Source organism: Tursiops truncatus, chromosome X (assembly GCF_011762595.2).
Source record: "Tursiops truncatus isolate mTurTru1 chromosome X, mTurTru1.mat.Y, whole genome shotgun sequence".
Classification (NCBI taxonomy): Eukaryota; Metazoa; Chordata; class Mammalia; order Artiodactyla; family Delphinidae; genus Tursiops; species Tursiops truncatus.
In genome coordinates, this window is record NC_047055.1 from 78,898,102 (window position 1) to 78,918,921 (window position 20,820).

The window sequence follows — 20,820 nt, forward strand, 5'->3', positions numbered from 1 at the left end:
ACGGTGCTTTCTTGACTGTCTAGTTGTCAATTGCCGTGTGTGTGCTGAAGTACGCAAGTCAGCATGTTTGCACACACGTAGTGGTACATATGGCCACGTTCAGATATAAGTGGAAGGATGGCTGTCGGGGTGGCGGTCTTAATTCTTAATGTAGTTTTAATGAAAAGCATGTGTCTCAATCATAATAAAGTCTGAAACTTTATTCCCAGACTTACAAACAACTTAGGCGGATGAAAGGAAAGGAGGCTCCTTATGGAGCATCCAGTATGGACCAGATTTGGTGCCAAATTAAGCACTTACATACATCATCTCAGTAATGGCAACATAGCTATTACTATACCCATGCTTGTAGGTGAGGAAATGGAGGGTCAGAGAGGTTAAGTAATATGTCCAGCTGAAAACTGCAGCGCTAGAATGAACACTTAGGCCTATTCTAATCCAAAATCTGTGCTATCTCCTCTACACCAAAGTAACCACTCTACGCTGCCTCAGGAAGGGTTTCATGATGGAGGGGTGAAGTGGGGGAAGCTCAGTACGATATGAAAATATTAAACTGCTGGAAACCAAGATGTGCTTTGTGGGGGCCCTAAGGTTAAGAGAGAGAAACGGTGAAAGCTGAGGAAGGGGCTGTCCTGTGCTCAGACAGGGAAGGGCAGTCTGGAGGGAGAGGGTGTCTTCTGAGATCTCTGCCTGGAGCAGGATGCAGAAACTGTCCATCCCTGGGAAGCAAGGCAATGTGGGGAGTACAGGCAAGATGGGGCAAGAGAGTTATTCAGAACCCCTACCTTTCAACCCCCTAAATCAAGATAAGCTTTTGAAAATTCCACTATTTCTTTCCCTTAACCTTAGGGATCTCAAACACATGCTTGGTTTTCCAGCAGTTCCCTTGCTCCTTTCTCTTTCCCCTCCGCCTTCCCTTCAAGGTGACAAAGACTTTCATTCCACAATTAGAGATAAAAGTCTTGAAAAGCAGATACTTTGGGGGATTAATGCCAACAAAAAATCATTCATGCTAAAATATAATCAATTCACCAACGAAGAAAGTCTGGTAAGTCAGCCTCCCACATCTTTCTTAAGTCCCTTTCCTCCTCAGCAGTCCCATCGTGCTGCTGCCTTCCTTCAGGCCTTGAAATTATCTCCTGACTGATAATGTGGACAATAAAAACTAATGTTTAGGGGGCTCCCCTAGTGGCCCAGTGGTTAAGAATCCACCTGCCAATGCAGGGGACACGGGTTTGAGCCCTGGTCCGGGAAGATCCCACATGCCACGGAGCAACTAAGCCCGTGCACCACAACTACTGAGCCTGCGCTCTACAGCCCATGAGCCACAACTACTGAGCCCGTGTGCCACAACTACTGAAGCCCACGCGCCTAGAGCCTGTGCTCCGCAACAAGAGAAGCCACCACAATGAGAAGCCCACGCTCCACAATGAAGAGTAGCACCCGCTCGCCGCAACTAGAGAAAGCCCGCGGGCAGCAACGAAGACCCAACGCAACCAAAATCAATCAATCAATAAATTAATTAATTAAAAAAAACTAATGTTTATTAAGTGCTTGCTGTGTGCTGGGCACTGTGCTAAACCGTATCTCCCTTAATCCTCACTATTCATGGAGGTAAGCACCATTATTGCCCCAATTTACAGATGAGGAAACAGGCCACGTAGTAACTTGGTCAGACCAAACAGCTAGGAAAGAAAGGGCTGAGCCGGGGATCTGGAACTCACGTCTGCCAGAGGCCATAGGCAAAGCACGTACCCATTTCTGTGCCACTGGCTCCCTATAACTGGCCTCCCAGGTTTCTTCAGCACCCAGTTCTCCTCCACCCACCCAGACATGCTAGAGTTACCTTAAAACATGAAGCCTACCCTGCCAGTTCTTTGTGAAAATCCTTTAATGGCTTTCCACTGTTTTGAGGATAAGGTATGACTGTTTCAGTTTGCCAGGACCGGGGGAGTTCCCGGGTTGCTGGGCTTTCATGGCTAAAACTGGGAAGGTCCTGGGCAAACTGAGATGGTTGGTCACCCTAGCAGGGCGTGGCATTGGATGCCTTTCACAACCCGATCTCTTCTTCCCCAGCAACAGCTCCCACCATTCCTCACCCCTTTTACTGTGCCCTCTCCACGTCCTCTGCAGCCCAACCATCCTTCCCTGAAGACACTCCAAGATCTTTTTTATCTCCATGCCTTTGTGCACACTGTACCTCTATGCTGCCTGATAAACTATCCACTCTTCATGAGAACCCAGCTCCCACAGCACCTCTGTGGTCTTTCTTGATTCCCTGGGACAGAATGAATAACAATTACCTTCTACCTTGACCATTTTATTGACATGTGAGTCTTCCCCAGGGTCACACTAGGGTGAGGCAATCAAGGCACCTGGGGTGCAAAATCTAAAGAGGCATTCGCTCTCGGGGTTGCTCAAATGCCAACCCTATACTCGCCTGACCCCAGCAGTGAGTGCCTCCTTAAACTTTGCACCCTAAGTACCTTAATTGCCTCACCTTAGTCCCAGCCTTGGTCCTATCAGACTGGGGAGTCCTCAAGAACAGACTCCAAGTTCTTACTCATCTTCGTATCCCTAGTGATTAGCACAAGGGTGGGCACAGAGCGGAAATCTAGCTGCACAAATGACATCAAACCCTTCTCCGTTCCAGTAGGGGAAGGAGGTAGGAGAGCCAGATGGCTTTGGGCCCTGCTGAGGATGGAAGAAGGTGAAAGCAAATTAACAGACTCCATTCTGGCCTGGGGTATGAGGATAGCTTTTCATCAGGTGCTTTTACCCTTGGCACCTGGCAGATCTGCGGCTCTTCCTACTTCTCTGGTCTCTCCCTCTCAGTTCCTTTCGCTGGTTAACTGGAGATATTCTCCAAGGTACCATTTTTTTTGTCCTTTTCTCTCCTTATTTTCCTCTGAATGATCCTGTCCACTCCCAGAGCTTCAGCTAGGAGCCCTTTGTAGATGACTTCTAAATTGACACCTCATGCATTATGCTGAGCGAAACAAGTCGAGATAGAGGAAGACAAATACTGTGTGATATCACTTATATGTGGAATCCAAAAAAAGCTGAACTCATAGAAACAGAGAGTAAAATGGTGGTTTGCAGGGGCCAGGGGGTGGGGGAAATGGAGAGATGTTGGTCAAAGGGTATAAACTTCCAGTTCTAATATGAATAAGTTCTGGGGATCTAAGGTACAGCATGGTGACTATAGTTAACAACACTGTATCATATACTTGAAAGTTGCTATGAGAGATCTTAAAAGTTCTTATCGCAAAAAAGAAACAGTAATTATATGACAGGATGGAGGTGTTGGCTAACACTATGGTGGTAATCATTTTGCAATATATAAGTGCATCAAATCAACACACTGTACACCTCAAACTTATACAATGCTATATGCCAATTACATCTCAATAAAGCTGGAAAAAAACAGACAACTCATCTCTCTTTTAAGCCTCAGACCCACATTTCCAACTGCCTAGTTTATATGGTAATATCTAGCATCAATATTGCTTTCATATCCATTTTCTCATCTGACCCTTGCAACAGTTCTGTGAGAAAGTCAGGGCAGAATATGAATGTATTTTTTAGGGGAGACACAGAAAGGTAGGCTTGCCCAAGTTTTAGTGGCAGAGCTATGATTAAAAACTCAAGTTTGGGTGTTCTTTCTGTTATGCCATGTTGCACAGCCCACCACATGGATGTTTCAATGGAGTCTCAAACTCAACGTGATCAAAACCTCAACTTGTTACCAACCTCCTCCTACCCCTACTCCCCTGAAAAAACAAACAAACCCAAAAAACAAAACAACAAAACCCTGCCTCTGTTTCCCAACTCGGTTAATGGAGGCCTGCTGGGAAAAGGACTTCTAAAACGACAAATATGTCTCGAAGGTTGTGGCCCAAGGCCACTTTTGCTGACTATAAGCGGTGTCTCCAGAACCAGAGGGAGCCTACAGCTCTTCTTAAAATTGAAGGTGTTTATGCTCGAGATGAAACTGAATTCTATCTAGGCAAGAGATGTGCTTAGGTGTACAAAGCAAAGAACAACACAGTAACTCCTGGTGGAAAACCTAACAAAACCAGAGTAATCTGGGGAAAGGTAACTCGCACTCATGGAATCAGTGGCATGGTTCGTGCCAAATTCTGAAGGAACCTTCGTGCTAAGGCCATCGGACACAGAATCCGTGTGACGCCGTACCCTTTGAGGAGTTAAACTTATTGGAAAGTAAATAAAGTGTGGATTTGTTTTCTTGTTAAAAAAAAAAGTATCTAACTTTCCTAATCATCAAGGCTAGAAACCTTGGTTTCATGCTCGATTCCTCCCACTCCTCCATAGCCTGCAGACTTGACCTTCACAATGTCTGAAACTCATTTTGAATTCATCCTCTTTTGCTTCTCTATCCCCATCGAGGCTTACAGAATCTCTTAGCCACACTCCTTTCACTGCTGTCCTGCCTTTCAGATCTGCCCCGGCTTTCAGATCTGCCCCACCTCCGATCCTTCATATTGTCCTAGGGATCTCCTCCCTAAAGCAACAGATCTGATCCTGTCCCTCCCGGGTTAGAAAATCGCAGCCTTTGATTGTGCTGGTCCCCCAACCCCTCCTACCTACACTTGGAGGCCCAGGTCAAATGTCACCTCCCTTCGTGAACTTGCACACAACCCCCCTGTAAACTTGAAATGAGTTCCTTATTCCTCTGCTCTCCCATAGCACTAGGTATTTATTTCATTCTGCCGGTCTTGCAACTAACTGTGCACCGTTCTGTCTCCCCTCTAGCCCGGGAGCCTGCTGGGGATAGGATCCCGGTCTAGTTAATCTCTGTCTTCTCTGAAACATGGAATCTAGGTCCTTAAACATAGTAGGTCCTTAATAGACAGCTGCTGAATAAATTTTTCCCTTAAGTGTTTGGAAATTTGTTATAACAAGGCCCATACTCCTAGTGGGGCCGTTCAGTGAGCTGGGTAAAAATGATTCTCAACCTGTGGTGGGATACCTCACTTCTTTATACCTTGAGAGATCTGAAGTGGTCCAGCATTGCTCCTCTATATCCCTCACCTCTCCATACACTGCTCTCCCTCCCCCAGTGAAGGCAAAAGACAATTTTAACTCTTTATTTGAAACAAACAATTCCAGAGACAGAAGGTTAGTCGTGACAACAGCTTCTCACTACAACACAAGGGCGGGCATGGCTCACTGAAGGGACAGGCCAGGCGCCTCAGAACAATATATACAATTTAAACAGTGGCTAAACTGGTGACAGTTATAAAAACACAAAAAGGAGGCGGGGGAACAGCAAAGCCAACAGGGAAAGAACTGGGTACCCCCTTTGCCAGGTGCTAAGAGTTTTCTGGAACTACAGAGGCAAGATGGGGAAGAGAGGAGATGGAGGCAGTGGGGGCAGGACCCACGCCCACAGCTCCTCACCTTTGACTACAGATCCCATCCTGCATGACCCAGGGCCCCCACAGGCTTGGCCTGGCTCTCACGATGGGGGAAGAACAAGAGTGGGGAACCCAGCCCCAACCCAAGTCACAAGGTAGTTTTTGCCTTGGGAACTCTGTCCACTGAACTAAAGGGAAGCAGTTACAGAAGGGGGCTAAGCATGTTGACACCATGGCTCATGCCAACCTAAGATGGCAGAGAGAGACAAACACATAAACCAAGGGGACAGGAGTCTGCTCCCCATACTTAAAGAGTCATTCTCTGCCTTTGAGGGAAAGAAAGCATTTGGAAGATTTTTTTTTAATCGCAGCACCAAGGGTTGATGCTTGCAGGGGTGGAGAGGGAGAACAAGGTGGCGAGGAGGTTCCAACCACCAGTTATCTCATGGGAGGGGAAGAGTGCCTAAGCTCTGTGTTTTAGGTAAATGGTCCCCTCGTTACTTTCATGCTTTCTCTCGTATCTTTCATACAAGACCCTTTAGCTTGGTACCGGGGAAGAGTAGAGAAGGGGGTGGGCACAGGGCAGAGAAGGCAGCTGGGTTCTTCCCTTGGCCAAACCTAGGAACAAGGGCCTTTACCTATGTGGGATGGGTCAGGAAACCCAAAGCCAACAGGATCACCAGAGCCATTAACACTCCACCCAGAGTCTGGCCCCAGGAGAAGGGGTTTACTCTGAAACATAAAGAAAATGGCCTAGCTGGTTTTTGCCCATCACTGGGAGACCAGTCCCTCAGTACAGAGAACTGGGGCCCTGCAGTTGTCAAGTGGTTTGGGAGAAGACAAAAGCCAGGGATTCCTAGGGAAGGCAGGGAATGGATGAGTAGAAAAGGGCAGTCAGGGCCCTTCAGAATGAGTAGCATTGGTTCCTGGGCCAATCGCCCTGTGGGACGTGGCCACGGGACAGACATTGGTGTGAAAGATGGATCCGGGAAGCATGTGGGCTTAGTCCAGGTCTTCCTCCCCGGGACGACCCAGCTCCTCATAAATCTCACGCACAGCCAGAATACGATTGAGCATGCTCTCCAACATGCTGCGGTCCATGGGGATCACAGAATACCAGAGAGGTGACTCGGCGATGCAGGACCGCTCAGGTTGCAGGTAGAACACATCGTTGCGAGTCCGGAGGCTTTCGGGACTGCAATGGTGGGGGTGGGGGTGGGGCGGGAGGACAGAGATCAGTTCCTGGGCGAAGTAGAGCCTGTGGGTCCCCCCGCCCCCGCTAATGCCATTCCTGCGAACCTGCCAACTCACCATTTTGAGAGATAGAATTCATAGAACTTGACAGGGCAGCGGAGGGGATTCATGCGGTTCTCACGCTGCTCTAAGATGGGGGCTTCGTCTTCTCTCTTCCGTTTCCCAGGACCGGTGTCTGTGAAGGAGACGAATGAACCAGACTCCTTAAAAGTGCAGTCTCAACGAGGCACCTCCAAGAGCACAGTCTAGGGCACAGGGGGAAGGCCTCAGGACACAAAACAGTCTCATGGAGAAATAAAGGCAGAAGAAGAGTCTGTCAGTCTCTCTGTACCAACCCAACGCTCTGCAGGGTGTTGCTCTGCAGTGTACCCTGGTTTTCATTGCTAAAGTCTCCATCATCTTCCCCAAGTTGATTTCCTGAAGAGGTGATCTCAGAAGTTACACGGAAAAACTGACAAAACGACCCTACTGCAAGATTGGGGTTGCCTTCTGGGATAAACAGCAATGGCCCCAGCCCCTGGCACATTAGTCCTGGTAGAGGCTCAGGTTCAGAAGGGACCTTGGGAACTGATTCCAGGGCCAGAATGGAAACCAAGGTGCTGTGGCAGTTATGCCCACTAGCAAAGAGCGATGGAAAGGCTGTCATTCACTCTTGTCAACTTTTCCCCTCAGCCAAACACACCTAACAGTTTCCCACCTGTCCAACACCCAACCCCCCAGCCCCAAAAGTAAACTGCCCTGAAATGAGGAAAAGTGGGAAACAGGCAGCTTGGTGACCTCCTATTTATGCAATAGCCACTGCCCATTGGATTGAAGGACTGGCTGTTTTCATCTTTTCTGCAAACCCAGGAACGGAAGGATAGAGAAGCTAGGGGCAATGGAGAGGGCCAACCTGGTGGCACGGTGGGGCACGGAAGGGGAAAGTAGAGAGGGGGGAAAAGCAAAGGAGGGGGCAGCTTCGTACCTCGCCCTTTCCTCTGGCGGACAGGGGCGTAGTAGCGGATGCTCACCACCTTGGTGGTGCCCCGAGGGGTGGTACACTTGCGGGACTGCCGCACCACGTTGGTGAAGGAGAGCTGCATGTGTTCCTCAGCCGTCTGCAGCCCAAAAAACTTAGTGTTGAAGAACATGAGGGTGTTGAGAAGGACAAAGGGCGAGTAGACCCCCAGCTGCTTACACTCCCAGAGGTGCTCTTCCTCCACTCGGGAGAACACCGTATCTGCAATGGGCAAGGGGGAGAGGCTGGTCAGGAGGGATTGACTACACAAACCCAACCACTTCTGCTCCCACATGTCCGGCTCACAAGCACTGGGCATGCCAGACTCATTCGGTGAGGGACCATTGCACGTAAAACCCTGACGCCTCGCTATACTGCACAGGAGGGCTGGATTTTGGGGTTTGTTTTGGTTCGGTATTGGGTGGGGGGTTTTGGGGGGGGATATTATTTTTTAACAGTTTCCACCTGCATTCAGAGCTTTGCTCACCATCCTCAGGTTACAGGCAGGTCGACGTAAACCTTGAGGAGCCCCACAACTTCTTCCTTTTTTTCCTTCACTTACCACTCAAACCCTGGTCACCATTTTGGGTCCCAGAGATAGCTCTTCAGACCTAAGTCTTGATCCCCTCCTTATGTTCAAGGACAGGGGCTCTGGCTCCTCTAGCTCTTAACCCTGAGGGACCCCACTACACACGTCTATGCTCAGACCCTTCTGTGAAGAGTGGCAGACCCAAGAGCCCTGGACTCAGAATGGTGCACTGGAAGAAAGGAGGAAAGGGCGGAGGGGTTGCTAAGTCCCTGTCCCTTACTGTTGGGGAGGAGTGTGGGCTGCCAGGTACTCAGAGACTTGTTGAGTTCTTGAACAAAAGTCAGGTAGTAAAGGTCCGTGAAAATGTTCACCATTCGGTTATTTTCCAACAAGTACTGGAAAAAGAAAAACAGACACACATAGAGCTAGACTCTAGGCCCTAGAGGAAAGACGATGAGACCGAAGGCCCCATGCATGGCGACCTTGACCATTAGGAGCCCATGGGAAACAGTTGCTGGATTTAGTGATCCAGAGTGGTTTTCCCCAGGTATACCTACAGCTCTGAGGAGCTGAGGCCTTGCTGGAAGAGGAGGAAGTCTGGAAGAGATGTGTCACAGCCGCTTCTTCACAAGCCCAGACCCCCTTGTCAGCTGAGGCATGGCTGACGTCTCCCAGTGGGAACCAAACATTACCCCACCACTCAGGGAACCCAGCTCTGCCCATCCCTCCCCTCCTAAAGTGAGTTTCAGGATGACAAAGGGACCCGCAGAGCAATGAAGACTGCTCCTTGGTCAAAAGTCCTGGAACACAGCTTTGATTTTAGAAGAGTATTCTCATTTCTTGTCGTGTCTAGAGTAGGAGATGAGAGGCAAGCTGCCTGTTCAAGGCAGGAAACAAGGTGAGGAACAGGGAGTGGGACAGGATCATTTCTGGTGGGACCCTGCCTGCTGTGTTAAGTGACGGCAAGTGAGGCAGGGCGCAAGGGGTACCTGTTGGATGCCAAGACACAGATAGTAGATACTGTCAGGTTCATATCGTTCACCGTTGGGTCGAGTGATTTCTCTCACAAACTGGGCCAGACCGTAGTTGAGCTCAGCAGCTGAGCAGGCCAGAATATCCTCTTTGATACGCATAGGTTTGGCTGCAGTGATACACAGTGGAGGTGGCTGGCATTAAGACAACTGCACATTAAGAATTTCCTTTAGCTCCACCATTAACCCCTTCACCCCTTAGTCACGTCCAGCTCCAGAACAAACCCACCAATTACACAAAGAGCTCTCATCCTTGAAACCTAGATGGCATCTCCCCTTATTCTGCAACTGCTCCCCATCTTCACAGGATACCCTTAAGTGATCACAGCCTTATCACTTGTAGACATCTACAGCTGAATCACAGCTCTGCCCCTGCTCCCCGCCTGGGTACTTACGGCCAAAGCGCAGCTCATCACCCTTGCTGGTTTCTCCATTGGCGTATTTCGACTGCACCCAGCACTTCCAAGCATTGACACCATATGAATAGTTGAGTCCAGTACAGCTAGGCTGGCTGCTCATGGAGTCCCGGGAACAGCTCTCTGAAAGCACCAGCCGCTTTTGACCCTGGAGGGGAAGAGAAAGGAGGGAGTGGTGGAGGTAAGGCCAGGGCACCATGGAAGCTAGTCAGGACAGTGTTCACCACCAGGGGAGGTGGGGACTGATGAAAGAACACAGCAAGCTTCCACAGCGCAGAACCCCAGGAACAGCTCTTATAACCTCTGATGAACTGGGGAGAGAGCAGAGTTTGGCTGTACCTTAGCACTCACAGTGGTGGAGAAAGGAGGCTAGGGAAGGCGAAACTAAGGCTGCTGACTTGGCTACGAAAGCCACCCCCCACCCCGCCCTTTGAGCCTCCATCCCTCTTTTGTGGATACAGCAGCCCCAGCCCTCACCTTCCTCATGGTTCGGGGAAGGTCTTGTTCAGTAGACACGTCCTCAGGCCCTACCAGGCCACAATCAAACAGGAAATCTACGCTGGGGTTAATATCTAAAGGATCTAGAGGGGAAAGGAAGAAGAAATCAATTTTCTAAGACCTCAACCCTGTAGTCCTCCCACCCCACCCCTGCTACTTGTTCACCTGACTCGAGATGAGCCTCCCAGACAGCTTCATCGTGGTCACCAGGACAAAGCTATATACTGAGAACGTGCTCAGAGGCACATACACACAAAAACTCACAACAATGGGAACGTTCCTAGCACTACTGAACTGTAAACTTTTAAACATGGTTAAGATGGTAAATTTTATGTTATATGTTTTACCACAATTAAAAAAACAACAACAACAAGATTCAAGCATAGAATAGTCTGCCTGTCCCGGTATCTCTGGCACCACTCCCTGTGACAGTCTTCTGTTTAGGGTCATGCTCGGGGTAACAAGGAACACTCCTTTCCTGATAGCGCAAATGCTACTGTACACAGCGGGCACGCCCTGAATCCTACTCACTTTTGGGGAAGTCCGCCTCCAAGTCTTGCCCAGGCTCATCCAACACATTGGCCATCTTGACGGCCATGGCCAGGACATCATCCCGAGCTGGCCCAAACAGGTCGCAGTCTTCCAGAAGTCCCTCTGCACTCTGGTTGCTCACGAGATCTGGGAGGCAGAGAGGTTGGCTTAGTCCCTGCAGCTCCTACTTGGCGCCCTCAACTGGCTTTCAGGGGCTGATCCCAACTATTCCCCCATCCCGCCAGGCACCGAGATCACCACTCTCCGCCCCCTTAGGCAGAGACAGACTGGCAGCACCCTGTCTCCCTCACCGCCGCTGTCCATGGCATACCACAAAGGTCAGATGAGGCCTTGTCTAACTCCTCGGCCTCTGCAATCATTTCTGCCATAGCCAGGATGTCGGCCTCCAAGGGGTTAGAAGGGATCTTCACCTTCAGCTCCTCGATGGTCTCCACAATCTTGTCTGTGCTCTCCAAGGTAGTGGGCAGGAACATGGGCACAGGCACCTGGAGGCACGAATCCCAACTAAACGCCAAGAACCATACCAGCAGATGAGAGGAACGGCTGGTGAGAGGGAGGGGGCAGGGTGGGTCTCAAGCCTGGGAGGGTAAAGGAGGCCCCCACCAGGAAGGGCAGGAAAACTTACCGGGATAGGCATTGAGAAAGGCACCGGGACTTTCTGGCAGTACAGATGCATAGGCACTGGCACAAAGATGGGCACTGGGATGGGCAGCACGATCACCTGTGGCTTCCACTCTTCTGCTGACAAAAAAGGGGTCTTCTCAGAGTGCCTGCCAGATGGGTCACATCTGACCCAGGACCTGGTGCTTGTTACCCCCGCAAAGCTCTAACACGTGCTCAGTGTCACAAAACTGCCCTTGAACCAAATGTTGAGAGACAACTCTGGGATTCTAGGACGACAATATGCAGGACGCTTCGGCCACCTAAGAAACCCCCTTGTCCAGCTCCCAGGCACAGGGCTGGAGGCCCAAGACCATGGAATACAGCCTGTGGCGTCTCAGCACCCTCACTCACCTGTCTGACTCCCTTTGGACTTCATTTCCACCTTGCAGGAGACCCCCCGATTCTGCATCAGTGGTTTACACATGGCAGCTTTGTTTTTGCGGGGTGTTGCTGGGGGCGGTGGGGGTGGAGGAGGGGTGGGAGCAGCGGGGGCTGTTCGGATCTTCACAGGGATCTGCAAAGACAAAGGAATTTTAGTGCTGCTGACTACGGTACCCTCCTCTGAGACCATCCTACCCCCTGGCTTTTGCCCTGACCTTGCCCAGATTCCCATTTTCCTCTGAGGTCTTTACAGTGTTGCTGTTCTCCACTTTGGTCTGAGAGGGTGTCTGGGGCTTCGCCTCAGAAGACTGACCTGTAGATCAAAGCAAACGAAAGCTCTCAGCTGAGGCACTAGCTCTCCATTTTCCTCACCCCTGCTCCAGGAGAGCTTCATTAAGAGAACACCAAATACGAATGGGAAGTCTCAAATTTTCCCTCCACCCCCGCCCCCAGGTCTAGTCTTCTCTAGGTCCCAGCAATAGTGGCCAAAAAGATTCTTTGCTCCTGGATGCCAAGGATGAAAAATAGTGTCCCCCCAATGACCCATAATTTAAGGCCTTCCATTTAGATGGCCCTCAGGAGTTTAGTACCCCTGGAGTGCGGAGGGGCCAGGGTAACATTCTAGAAACAACAGCCTTCACTCTCACTAAAGGCAGAGCTTATGCCAACACTTCCTTCTCTCTTAAAACTAACCACAGCCCCCATATGCCCCACCCTACCTGGGCAGGTACCCATTCCCTACAATAAATCCTTTATAGAAAATCAGTAGGATCTAACTCTCAGAACCTTGAAACGAGACTCCTCTAGTACCTCTACAGTCCGGAAGCTGAAAGAGAATGCAGTACCAGGACCTCTGGCCAGGGATGAGGTGAAAGCGGGAGAGGAAGAAGAAAGGGGCCAGGCCCAGGATCAGAAGAGTCCAGGCCAGTTCTAACAGACTGTGCCCCCTGCCCAGGACTCACTGTTCAGGAGGCTCTCGGGCCCACTCTGGGTATCCAGGTTGGGTTGGTTCTGCTGGCTGTAGAAACGTAGCAGACATTGTTGGTTGCAGAAATGACGGATCTGCCCACGCCAGTGGATGGTCTCCAGCAGCTTCCCCTGGCGCTTACAGGCATGGCACCGGGCAGCCTGAGGGTGTCAACAGGATGGTCAGACCTGCCTCCCTAAAATGTGCTGGGCCCTTTGCCCTGGGATAAGCCGTGCTGCTCCCCTTGGAGGCTGGGTAAGCCGGAGCCCCCTCCCTGGAGATCAGCCCACACCCTGATGGCAGCACAAGAGCCCATGCTCCCTGCCACCTTTTCCCTCCTTTGTAACGTGCTGCCCCCCTTACCTTGCAGTACCACAGCAGGTACTTGCTCTTACAGTCCTCGCTGCAGAAGTCCCAGGTGCTGCCGTCCAGTTGCTCGGTGACTCCGCGCTGGCAGGTCTGGGAGCAGTAAGTACAAGTGATACAACACAATCCCAGCTTCTTAGTGAAGTCCTGTTTGTACAGCAGCACACAGCCTGGAAAGGGGGCGAGAGGGAAGAGTCCAGAGACGCAGAAATCTCCATGGCCGTGAGACCCAACCTTTTCAAGGCGGTGCACCTGAAACCTCTAACAACCTCCCGTGCCCAAAGCCTGGGGACAGACGGGGTAGAGCATCCTGAGCAGAAGGCCCTGGCCCCGCAGACCACACTGCAAGCCCTCCTTACTTAATCTGCCATTCTCCCCAGCTGTGAGGTACAGAGCCCTCTGCCCCTTCCCCATCTCCTTACCTTCGCTGCAGAAGCTCTTCTCCACCCCACTGAATCGGAGCTTCTCATGCAGGAGTTTCTCCTGCCGGCAGTGCTCACACTGGGACACCACACCCCGAAGACGCTTGAAGTCCTCACAGCAATCACGGCAGCAGAACTGGAACACCTGGTCCTGGGACAGGGGCACAGGGCGGGGAGGACAGGGCTGTGACATCTGGACCTGGCGAGAGCCAAGTGGAAGGACCCCTTCAGACAGATGTCTCTGTGTAGCGAGATGTGGGTGGGGGTGGGGATCTTACCTGCCAGTCCAAGACCTCAGGCTTGCCACTGAAGAGGCTGTGGCAGTAGTGACAGCTCAGGTGAATGCCCCCCTCGGGGCTTGTGCGCTGGAGGGAAGGAAGACAAGTAAGGGAGGGGCAAGATGTGTGTGGTGGGCGGGTAGGGGTAGGGGAAGTCAGGCTTGTTCTTTGCTCTGCCCAGGCCTACCTACCCCAAATCTCATACCCTCTCTACGTCGCCACACCCTTTATCCCTGGTCCAGGGTTTGGAGTACCTGGAACTTGGTCCAGCAGCTGGGGCTGCAGAACTGGTAGACTGTGCGATCAACCTTGTTGTAGTAACAGGGGTCAGAGAGGCTGCGGCGGCAGAAGCTGCAGGGTCGGGGAGGGCCTGGGGCATAGAGAGAAAAGGAGAGAGAGAAAGAGAGAGAGAGAAAGAGAGAGAGAGAGAAAGAGAGAGAGAGAGCACACAGAAGGTGTAAGGCAGTGCAGAGATGGAACAGGAAATCCACGGGAAGATGTGGTTGGGGCTGAAGTCGGGCAGCAGGGGTTACTTTAGAAGAAGGGAGTATGGGAGGTGGAAGGAAGGCCAGCAGGGGTCTCAGAGAAGAGGGCTTTGCACCTACCAGTGAGCCCTGCCTGCTTCACTTTGTAAGAGGTGGTACAGCACAGGGAACAGAACAAGCTGGTCTTGCCATTACGGTCCACATGGGATAGCATCTCAAAGTTCTTACACAGGGTCTTGCACCAGACACATGGGTACACCCGTGTGTTTTTCTGTGAGGATGGGGAAGGAGAGGCTGAGGCTGGATTTGTCCCTTCACTTTTATTTTTTTAAATTTTTAAAACATGAAATATTTCAGGCATACAAAAAAAGTATAGATGATGAGATAACAAAGACCTGTGTATCCACCAGCCAGCTTCAAAAATAAAACATAACAGATACAATTGAAACCCCCTTTATTCGTTTTATTTCTCCCAGCCCTCGACCCATCAGGCACCTTTATTTCTCACCCAAGGACCGCACCCCCTTCCACAGCCCTCTAATGCACTACTCCCTCGGCCCCACCTTCTTGTACGCCCCCAAGCAGGTTGTGTTGCAGAACCGCTTTTGTTGGCCCTCGTGGAAGAGGAGCTCGGGGCCAGGGCTCCCGGTCTTGGTGTAGATGTAAGCCCCACACTGGTCACAACAGTTGGTTTTCAGTCCCTTGTTGGCCCGGAATTTGGAGAAGCAAGAGTCGCTGCAGAGCCGGTGCACCACGCTGCCATTGCTGACCTCGTGCAGGACCTGCCACATACACACACACACATACCCTGAGCTAGGGCCTGGCCACCACCACCCACCCTAGTGCAAGGACGGCCCGCCCCGCCTCACCCTAGACCTTCACAGCAGACAGTGGGCCCAGGGACCCCCCAACCTGCACATCGGGCTGCCGACTTGATGGTGAGGTCCTGGGAGGCAAGGAAGGCCAGCTGCACACATCCTGGAGAAGCTCTATCCTTGAATACGCTCCCTCACGATGGCTGCTACCCCTCCCCACTCCCCTCTTCCACAGGGCCTGGCCCCTGCAGCCCCAGGATTGCAGGGGCAGCTCAGGGCTGGCCAGGCTCTGTAAATTAGCCCCCATCGAGCTTCCTCACCTCTCCAGTCTTCTGGCATATACTGCAGCGAGTGGCATCGGCGGGATCCCCAGACTGGGGGATTGGGCGCTGCTGCTGGGCCTCATACAGAGAGAGACAGACAGACGTGCAGAACTCATGGAAGGAGCCTCCTGAACCAGTCTGCGCCACAACTGAGTCCTTGGTGTTCCAGATCTCCCTGGAGGTGGGGACAGGTTTGCACATTCACTCAGTACCACCCTCTCATTTCATCAGCCTCCACCCCCCTCCTCTGGGATCAATGACCACAGAACCAAAATACTCTCGGACCCCCTCCCTAAATCACCTCTCTCCCAGTTCCACTTTGCTAGGTTCTTGCTAACATAGTCTCTGTCTCACCCTTTACTCCCAGCCCGATCCCTGCCCTCCCCACAGCCCGGGACCCTCACGTACTTCTTGCAGAAGGTACAGGTCTTTTTGCCGGAGGGCTTCTTGGAGAAGGTGGTGAGACAGGATGAAGAGCAGAAGAGCTGTGGCAGCCCCTTGCGCTGGTAGGCCGTCTGGCCCTTCTGCAGTGGTGTCCGGCAGTGGGCACAAGTCATCTTGGTGCCTACCGCTGAGCGCCCAGTCCTCTGTGCCACGCTTGAGCGTAGGGACATGCGAGGAGAGCGCCGGGGCCGGAATGGCACAAAGTCCTCATCGTTGGGGTCATCTACCATGGCATCAGAATCCTCATCTGACACTGGAACTGAGGAAGAGGGGGGAGGGGCGGGGAGAAAAGGCTGAGGGACCAGGCCTCCAGCCATCACCTGACCAACAGGTAGCTCAGCTGATCCTGGGATCCCCAATCCCTGTAGTTCTTGGCTTTATACCCCGCCCCTATTACATTGGAATCTCAAGCCACCCGGTGTCACTCTCCCTTAGTTACTCTGTAACCTCCCAGGGAGGGGAAGGAAGGGATCCAAGTGAGAAGATTCAGGGACAGGGATGGCAGAGCTGAAACAGGAAACTCCATTCTCACTGCTCTTGTTTTCAATTTCCCCCACTGCCCCTGGTTCCCATGCCAACCCAGAGCAGAGACAGGCGCTTTGCACTCTGCAGAGTGCGGCACTACAGGAGCCCTGAGATCCGTGGCCGCCACATCCCACTGGGTCACACTTCCTCAAGGCCTACTCACTGCTCTCAGTGGAATCCACAACCTCAGGTTTTGGAGGCTCTACTCTTCTAACGCGCTCGCTTCTCTTCTGCACCTTGGAAACATGGGGAGGGGAGGAAAGCTGACACCAGGGCCAGGCTAAAGGGCCAGCTGCACTAGTACAGGGTTTGGGGGGGGGGTACAGAAATAGGAGGGGGAAGGGAGAGTAGGGACCCTTGGCCCTGCCCTTAGGAGGAGGGGAGAAAAGGAGGCTGGACCTTCTCCTTAAGAAGCAATAGACACAAGCACTCCCTCCCTCCTCCTAACTCTCCTCACACATACCCTCCCCACAGAGCAACATCTGGGAGGGAAAATGAAGGGTCTGTCCTTCCCAGAGCTACAGGGGGAACCAGACTCCTTCCAATCCCCTCCCCCCCTCACCCTCTCAGGCGGCTTCTCACTTGCCTTCCCAGTCAGGCCATCTCCTGCAAAGGAAGCAGAAAGCAACCTAAATCTTGAGCCTGCCTTCACCACCCCCTCCCTGGCCCAACCCCCACCTCCATTCCTGGGGAAGAACTTACTCAAAACTGAAAGGGAAAACTCGAGTGCCTGTGGCTTCTTGGGGCCCCTCTCAGGGTTACCTTGAGCTCTGCACTAAGGAGGGGGGGCGGCGCGCAGCTATTCTCCATGAAAAAAATCCTACCTTCCCACCAGCTTTCTGTCCCAATCATTGGGAGTTAAGGAAATACAAGTAACACACCTTTCATCAAGCATTTATAGTTTATCAACAAAAACAAATGCAACCACCCAAAGGTAGCAAGGGAAAAAGGAAGCATTAATGTATGGGGAGGTTCCCCTGGACTCAGGTGGTTATATAAGCCCTAAGACCCTGGTCACAGCCTGGAAGAGGCACAACACTAGGCAGAATTGGGGAGAAATGAGAGCCTCTCAAGTCTAGGCTGGCCCTCCCCTATCAGAGACACAATCCTAGGCCCTGCATGTCTACCATTCCTCTGAAATCACTATGCACTTGGTGGCTCCAGAGCCTAGTTATCATTCATCAAACCCAGAAACCCCAGTCTCATCTAGAACAAAACAGCTAGAAAGATCTTAGAACCAAGAAGCCTGGTGTCCTCCCCAAATCCCGAAGGAAGGAGGACCCTGGTACCAAAAGCCCACTGGGGGAAGAAAAAGGGAACCTCTGCCACCGAACCCAGTCTTCTCAACTCACCCCCTGAAAACTCACTCCTATTTCTCCTCCACAGCCACTGAGCTCCCCCTACCCCTACTTTCCTTAACCTTCTTCACCACACCCCCACTCCTCCTTCCAAACTCCCAACTCCTCCATACACATCCCTACGCTTATCTCTCCACCCTCCTCCCACAACTTCTTCCCCAAACACACAGCCACCCTCCTTACCCCCACCCTCTCCCCATCCTTGATTTTCCAGCTGATCAGGCAACCTACCTGGCAAGGAAGGGTGTGCAGGGGGGCTAGGGCCCCCAGGTTTAGTCTGAGAACTGTTGATTCCATCCCCCAGAGTCTCTCCCACTGAAGGGCTGGGGGGGCCATTTGGGCTCTGTGGCTGCCCTTGGGGAAGCTCCTCCTCCTGCCCAGGGGAGCCCCTTCGCCCTGTAGCTATGGAGGTGGTCTCCTCCTCTTCAATATGTGGGGACTGCAAGGTTATTGGAGAATCTGGAGCCAAAGGCTCTAGTAGCCCCTCAGGTGAAGAGGGATTTGCCCCAGCCCCTGGGTCAGGTGGCACCACCTCAGGGGTCTGGCCCCCTGGTCCAGGCTCTAGGGTCTGATCTCCTGCATCCCATGCAAGGGTCCCCTCAGGACCATGGTCCACCTCTGGGGGGGAGGGGGCTTTATAGAGCAGCCCTCCCAGCCCCAGCAGCTCAGTGGCTCCATCCAGGACTCCAGGGTCTTTTTCCAGGCCAGCAGGGGTATCAAGCAGGTCCAGGGTTCCTGAGGATGGAGAAGGGCCAGGGGGGACCCATCCTCGAGTTGGGGCAGTCTGGGATTCCAGTAGATCCTCTCCAAATTCCATGTCAACTGGAAGGTCTCCAGCCAGGGGCTTCTCTGGCAGGGTCAACGGGTCAAACGGACTGGGGAAATCACTGGGGTCCATGAGGATGACTGGATATAGGCTGTAGGTTAGGGGTAGAAAAGAGGACAGAAGAGGTGGTCTTCGCCAGAATTCCTTCTTATATAGGCTCTGGGACACACCCCATCATCCACTTGGATTTCTCTTGAATCGCCCCCACCACAACAGACAAGCATTTCCACAGGCTTTAGTGCAAATGACCACTCCCCCCACCAACATACAGCGCCCCCTGTGGGGAGAGGCGTTCCCCGCCCTGGCCCTGTGCCCCACTCGCCAGGCAGTCCGTCGTTCCACCCGCCCGCCTAGCCCCCGCCACCCCACTGCAACTCCCAGTTCCCCTCCCCCCTCACCTTTCACTCCCCCCCACAACGCGGGCTGAACGCCCCCTTAGAGTCTCCCAGGGCCGCTGCCAACAGGAGCCTTTCCCGCCCCCGCGTTCTCAGTTTCTATCCCCTCCCCTCTCTCCTAGAGACCCCCAGTTGCCCAGTCTTTACCCACCCTGTCTGGCCCCACCCCCCCTCCCCGCGTTGCATGGTCCTCCCTCAGCCCTTCCCTCGCCCCCACAAACTGCCCTTCCTAACCCCTCCCCCCCCAGTTACCTTTCAGGGTCGCCCACTTCCTCAGCCCAGTCCCCCTTTCCTATTGCTCCCCCAGTCCTCCTTCTCCTGTTGCCCACCCCCCACCTCAGGCATTTACAGGAAGACATTTTGGAGCTACGATCTCTCCTTAGACCCCCCTCCCGGCTACTGCGAGAACCCGCCTGCAGGTTCGGTTCGGCTTTATCAGGCTCGACCCCTACCTGCGGCAGGGTTAGTGTAAAGGCTACAAGCCTAGAACTGCAGACAGCGACGGCCCCGCGCTCCTTCTCCACCTCCCTCCCTAGCAGCCGGGACAGGGGTCGCGGCCCCTTTAAATGGCAGCGCCGCTCACAGCGCCCAGCGCTCTGCACCAGGCGGGCGGGCGGCGCCAGCAACCAACCCCATTGGCTGGCTCGAGGAGGGGGCTCGCGAGACAGCGCCGGCCCCCGGCGCGAGACTCCCAGCCCAGTGGATGCCTGGAAATTGTGGAGTGGAACGTCGGCACTGGAGATGGAGCTTGAGCCCCCGCCCGGGGCCCCGTTAGTTGAGGAGGAAAAGCTAGCCTCCGGAGCTTGGAAGCCCGCCCCCGGGGAAGGCGGCACCCCCTCTCCACCAAAGGGCCGAGTACACTAACCCACAAAAAACAGATCTACGCACCTGCTTCCCTTACCTGGCTTGAGAGTCTGGCCCCCGTCAACACCCGTGCCCGCCCTACCTCCTGGAGCCCACTCTACCCGTGATCCCCTCCTCTCATTCAAATGGTTCCCGGTCCCCTCCCCCTCCCCGTGTCTCTCTCTGCTTCCCACTCGTGTTCAACCCCCCGGCGTCCGCCCCCCTCAACAGTCCCTACCTACGCCATGCCGCAGGCGCCTGCCAAGATTACCCTCCCCCCCAACCCCACCTCTCCGGGGCCCGCCCCCTGGGCGACTGTTGGGGTAATGAGTGACAGCGAAGGGTGGGGGGAGGCAGTGACCCAACCCTCACGTGCCCCTCCTCCCCTTGTCTGCAGCCTCGGGCCCCCCTAACCATTCTGAGACTCAGAGTTGTGGGGTGTCTTAAGCCTGGTCTCCAGCCACCCAGGGCGAGTTAAATGGCTCTGGCTCAGTGACAACGCCTATGCAGTAACCGTTACTGCCTGATGACCCCAAAACCAGGTCCTGCAAAGACATTCCCCCACTCCTTCCACGGTCTTAGGGTAAGTTCTGAGATCTTCTCCCTGAGTCTTCGCGCAGGAGCCCCCAGCGTTATCTCTTCAGTAGTTTTCCTCACCGATGCCGACAGCTCTCCTTCCTCCTTTCTCTGTCTCTCTGTCTCTGTCTCCCTCCCTCCCTCTTTCTGTCCTTGTCCCTCTCTCTCTCCCCCCCCCCCCACTCTGGCGCGCACTCTCTCTCTCCCGGTCTCTTTTTGTCTCGTCTCTGTCTCTCAGGCTCTCTTAGGCACGAGCACGCACGCGCGTGCGCACACACACACTCCCCCTCCTGGATGGTCCTTAGCGTGTGGGTGTGGCTGGGGTTGAAGCTAGGGAAGTGGGGTAGGGGGAGGAGGCATTAGCATTAGGCCTACTGGCTTTAAAAAATGTGTGCCAGGATCCATTCTCAGTCCCCATTAGAGTTAGAGCACTTTACAATCCCCGCTCTCTCCACTTTCCCACTCCGACCCCTAAACGCTGGAGGGTATTTAGTA

General features: G+C 53.1%; 1 protein-coding gene and 1 pseudogene across 6 annotated transcripts; one reads left to right on the top strand and one right to left on the bottom strand.

Moving 5' to 3' along the window:
• The first annotated feature begins 3,879 nt into the window (after window positions 1-3,879).
• On the top strand, window positions 3,880-4,212 carry LOC101336587 (large ribosomal subunit protein eL33 pseudogene; annotated as a pseudogene).
• Window positions 4,213-5,095: 883 nt separating this feature from the next.
• On the bottom strand, window positions 5,096-20,490 carry ZMYM3 (zinc finger MYM-type containing 3). 6 transcript variants are annotated; one of them, XM_033848970.2, is made up of 25 exons: window positions 20,407-20,490; window positions 17,917-18,602; window positions 16,890-16,933; window positions 16,491-16,563; window positions 15,767-16,061; window positions 15,356-15,533; window positions 14,784-15,002; window positions 14,341-14,491; window positions 13,990-14,105; window positions 13,736-13,822; window positions 13,458-13,608; window positions 13,033-13,205; window positions 12,665-12,830; window positions 11,918-12,015; window positions 11,673-11,835; window positions 11,284-11,396; window positions 10,969-11,143; window positions 10,638-10,784; window positions 10,086-10,189; window positions 9,588-9,756; window positions 9,151-9,302; window positions 8,442-8,556; window positions 7,600-7,854; window positions 6,693-6,810; window positions 5,096-6,576 (listed from the first exon to the last, which is right to left on the bottom strand). In XM_033848970.2, the coding sequence occupies exons 2-25, from the start codon at window positions 18,581-18,583 to the stop codon at window positions 6,384-6,386; spliced, it is 4,122 nt and encodes a 1,373-aa protein (XP_033704861.1). In that variant the 5' UTR covers window positions 18,584-18,602; window positions 20,407-20,490; the 3' UTR covers window positions 5,096-6,383. The 6 variants fall into 6 exon arrangements, with proteins under 6 accessions (XP_033704861.1, XP_033704860.1, XP_073655105.1 ...); XM_033848969.2 differs by lacking the exon at window positions 20,407-20,490 and adding an exon at window positions 19,808-19,902; XM_073799004.1 differs by lacking the exon at window positions 20,407-20,490 and adding an exon at window positions 19,795-19,819.
• Window positions 20,491-20,820: the final 330 nt, after the last annotated feature.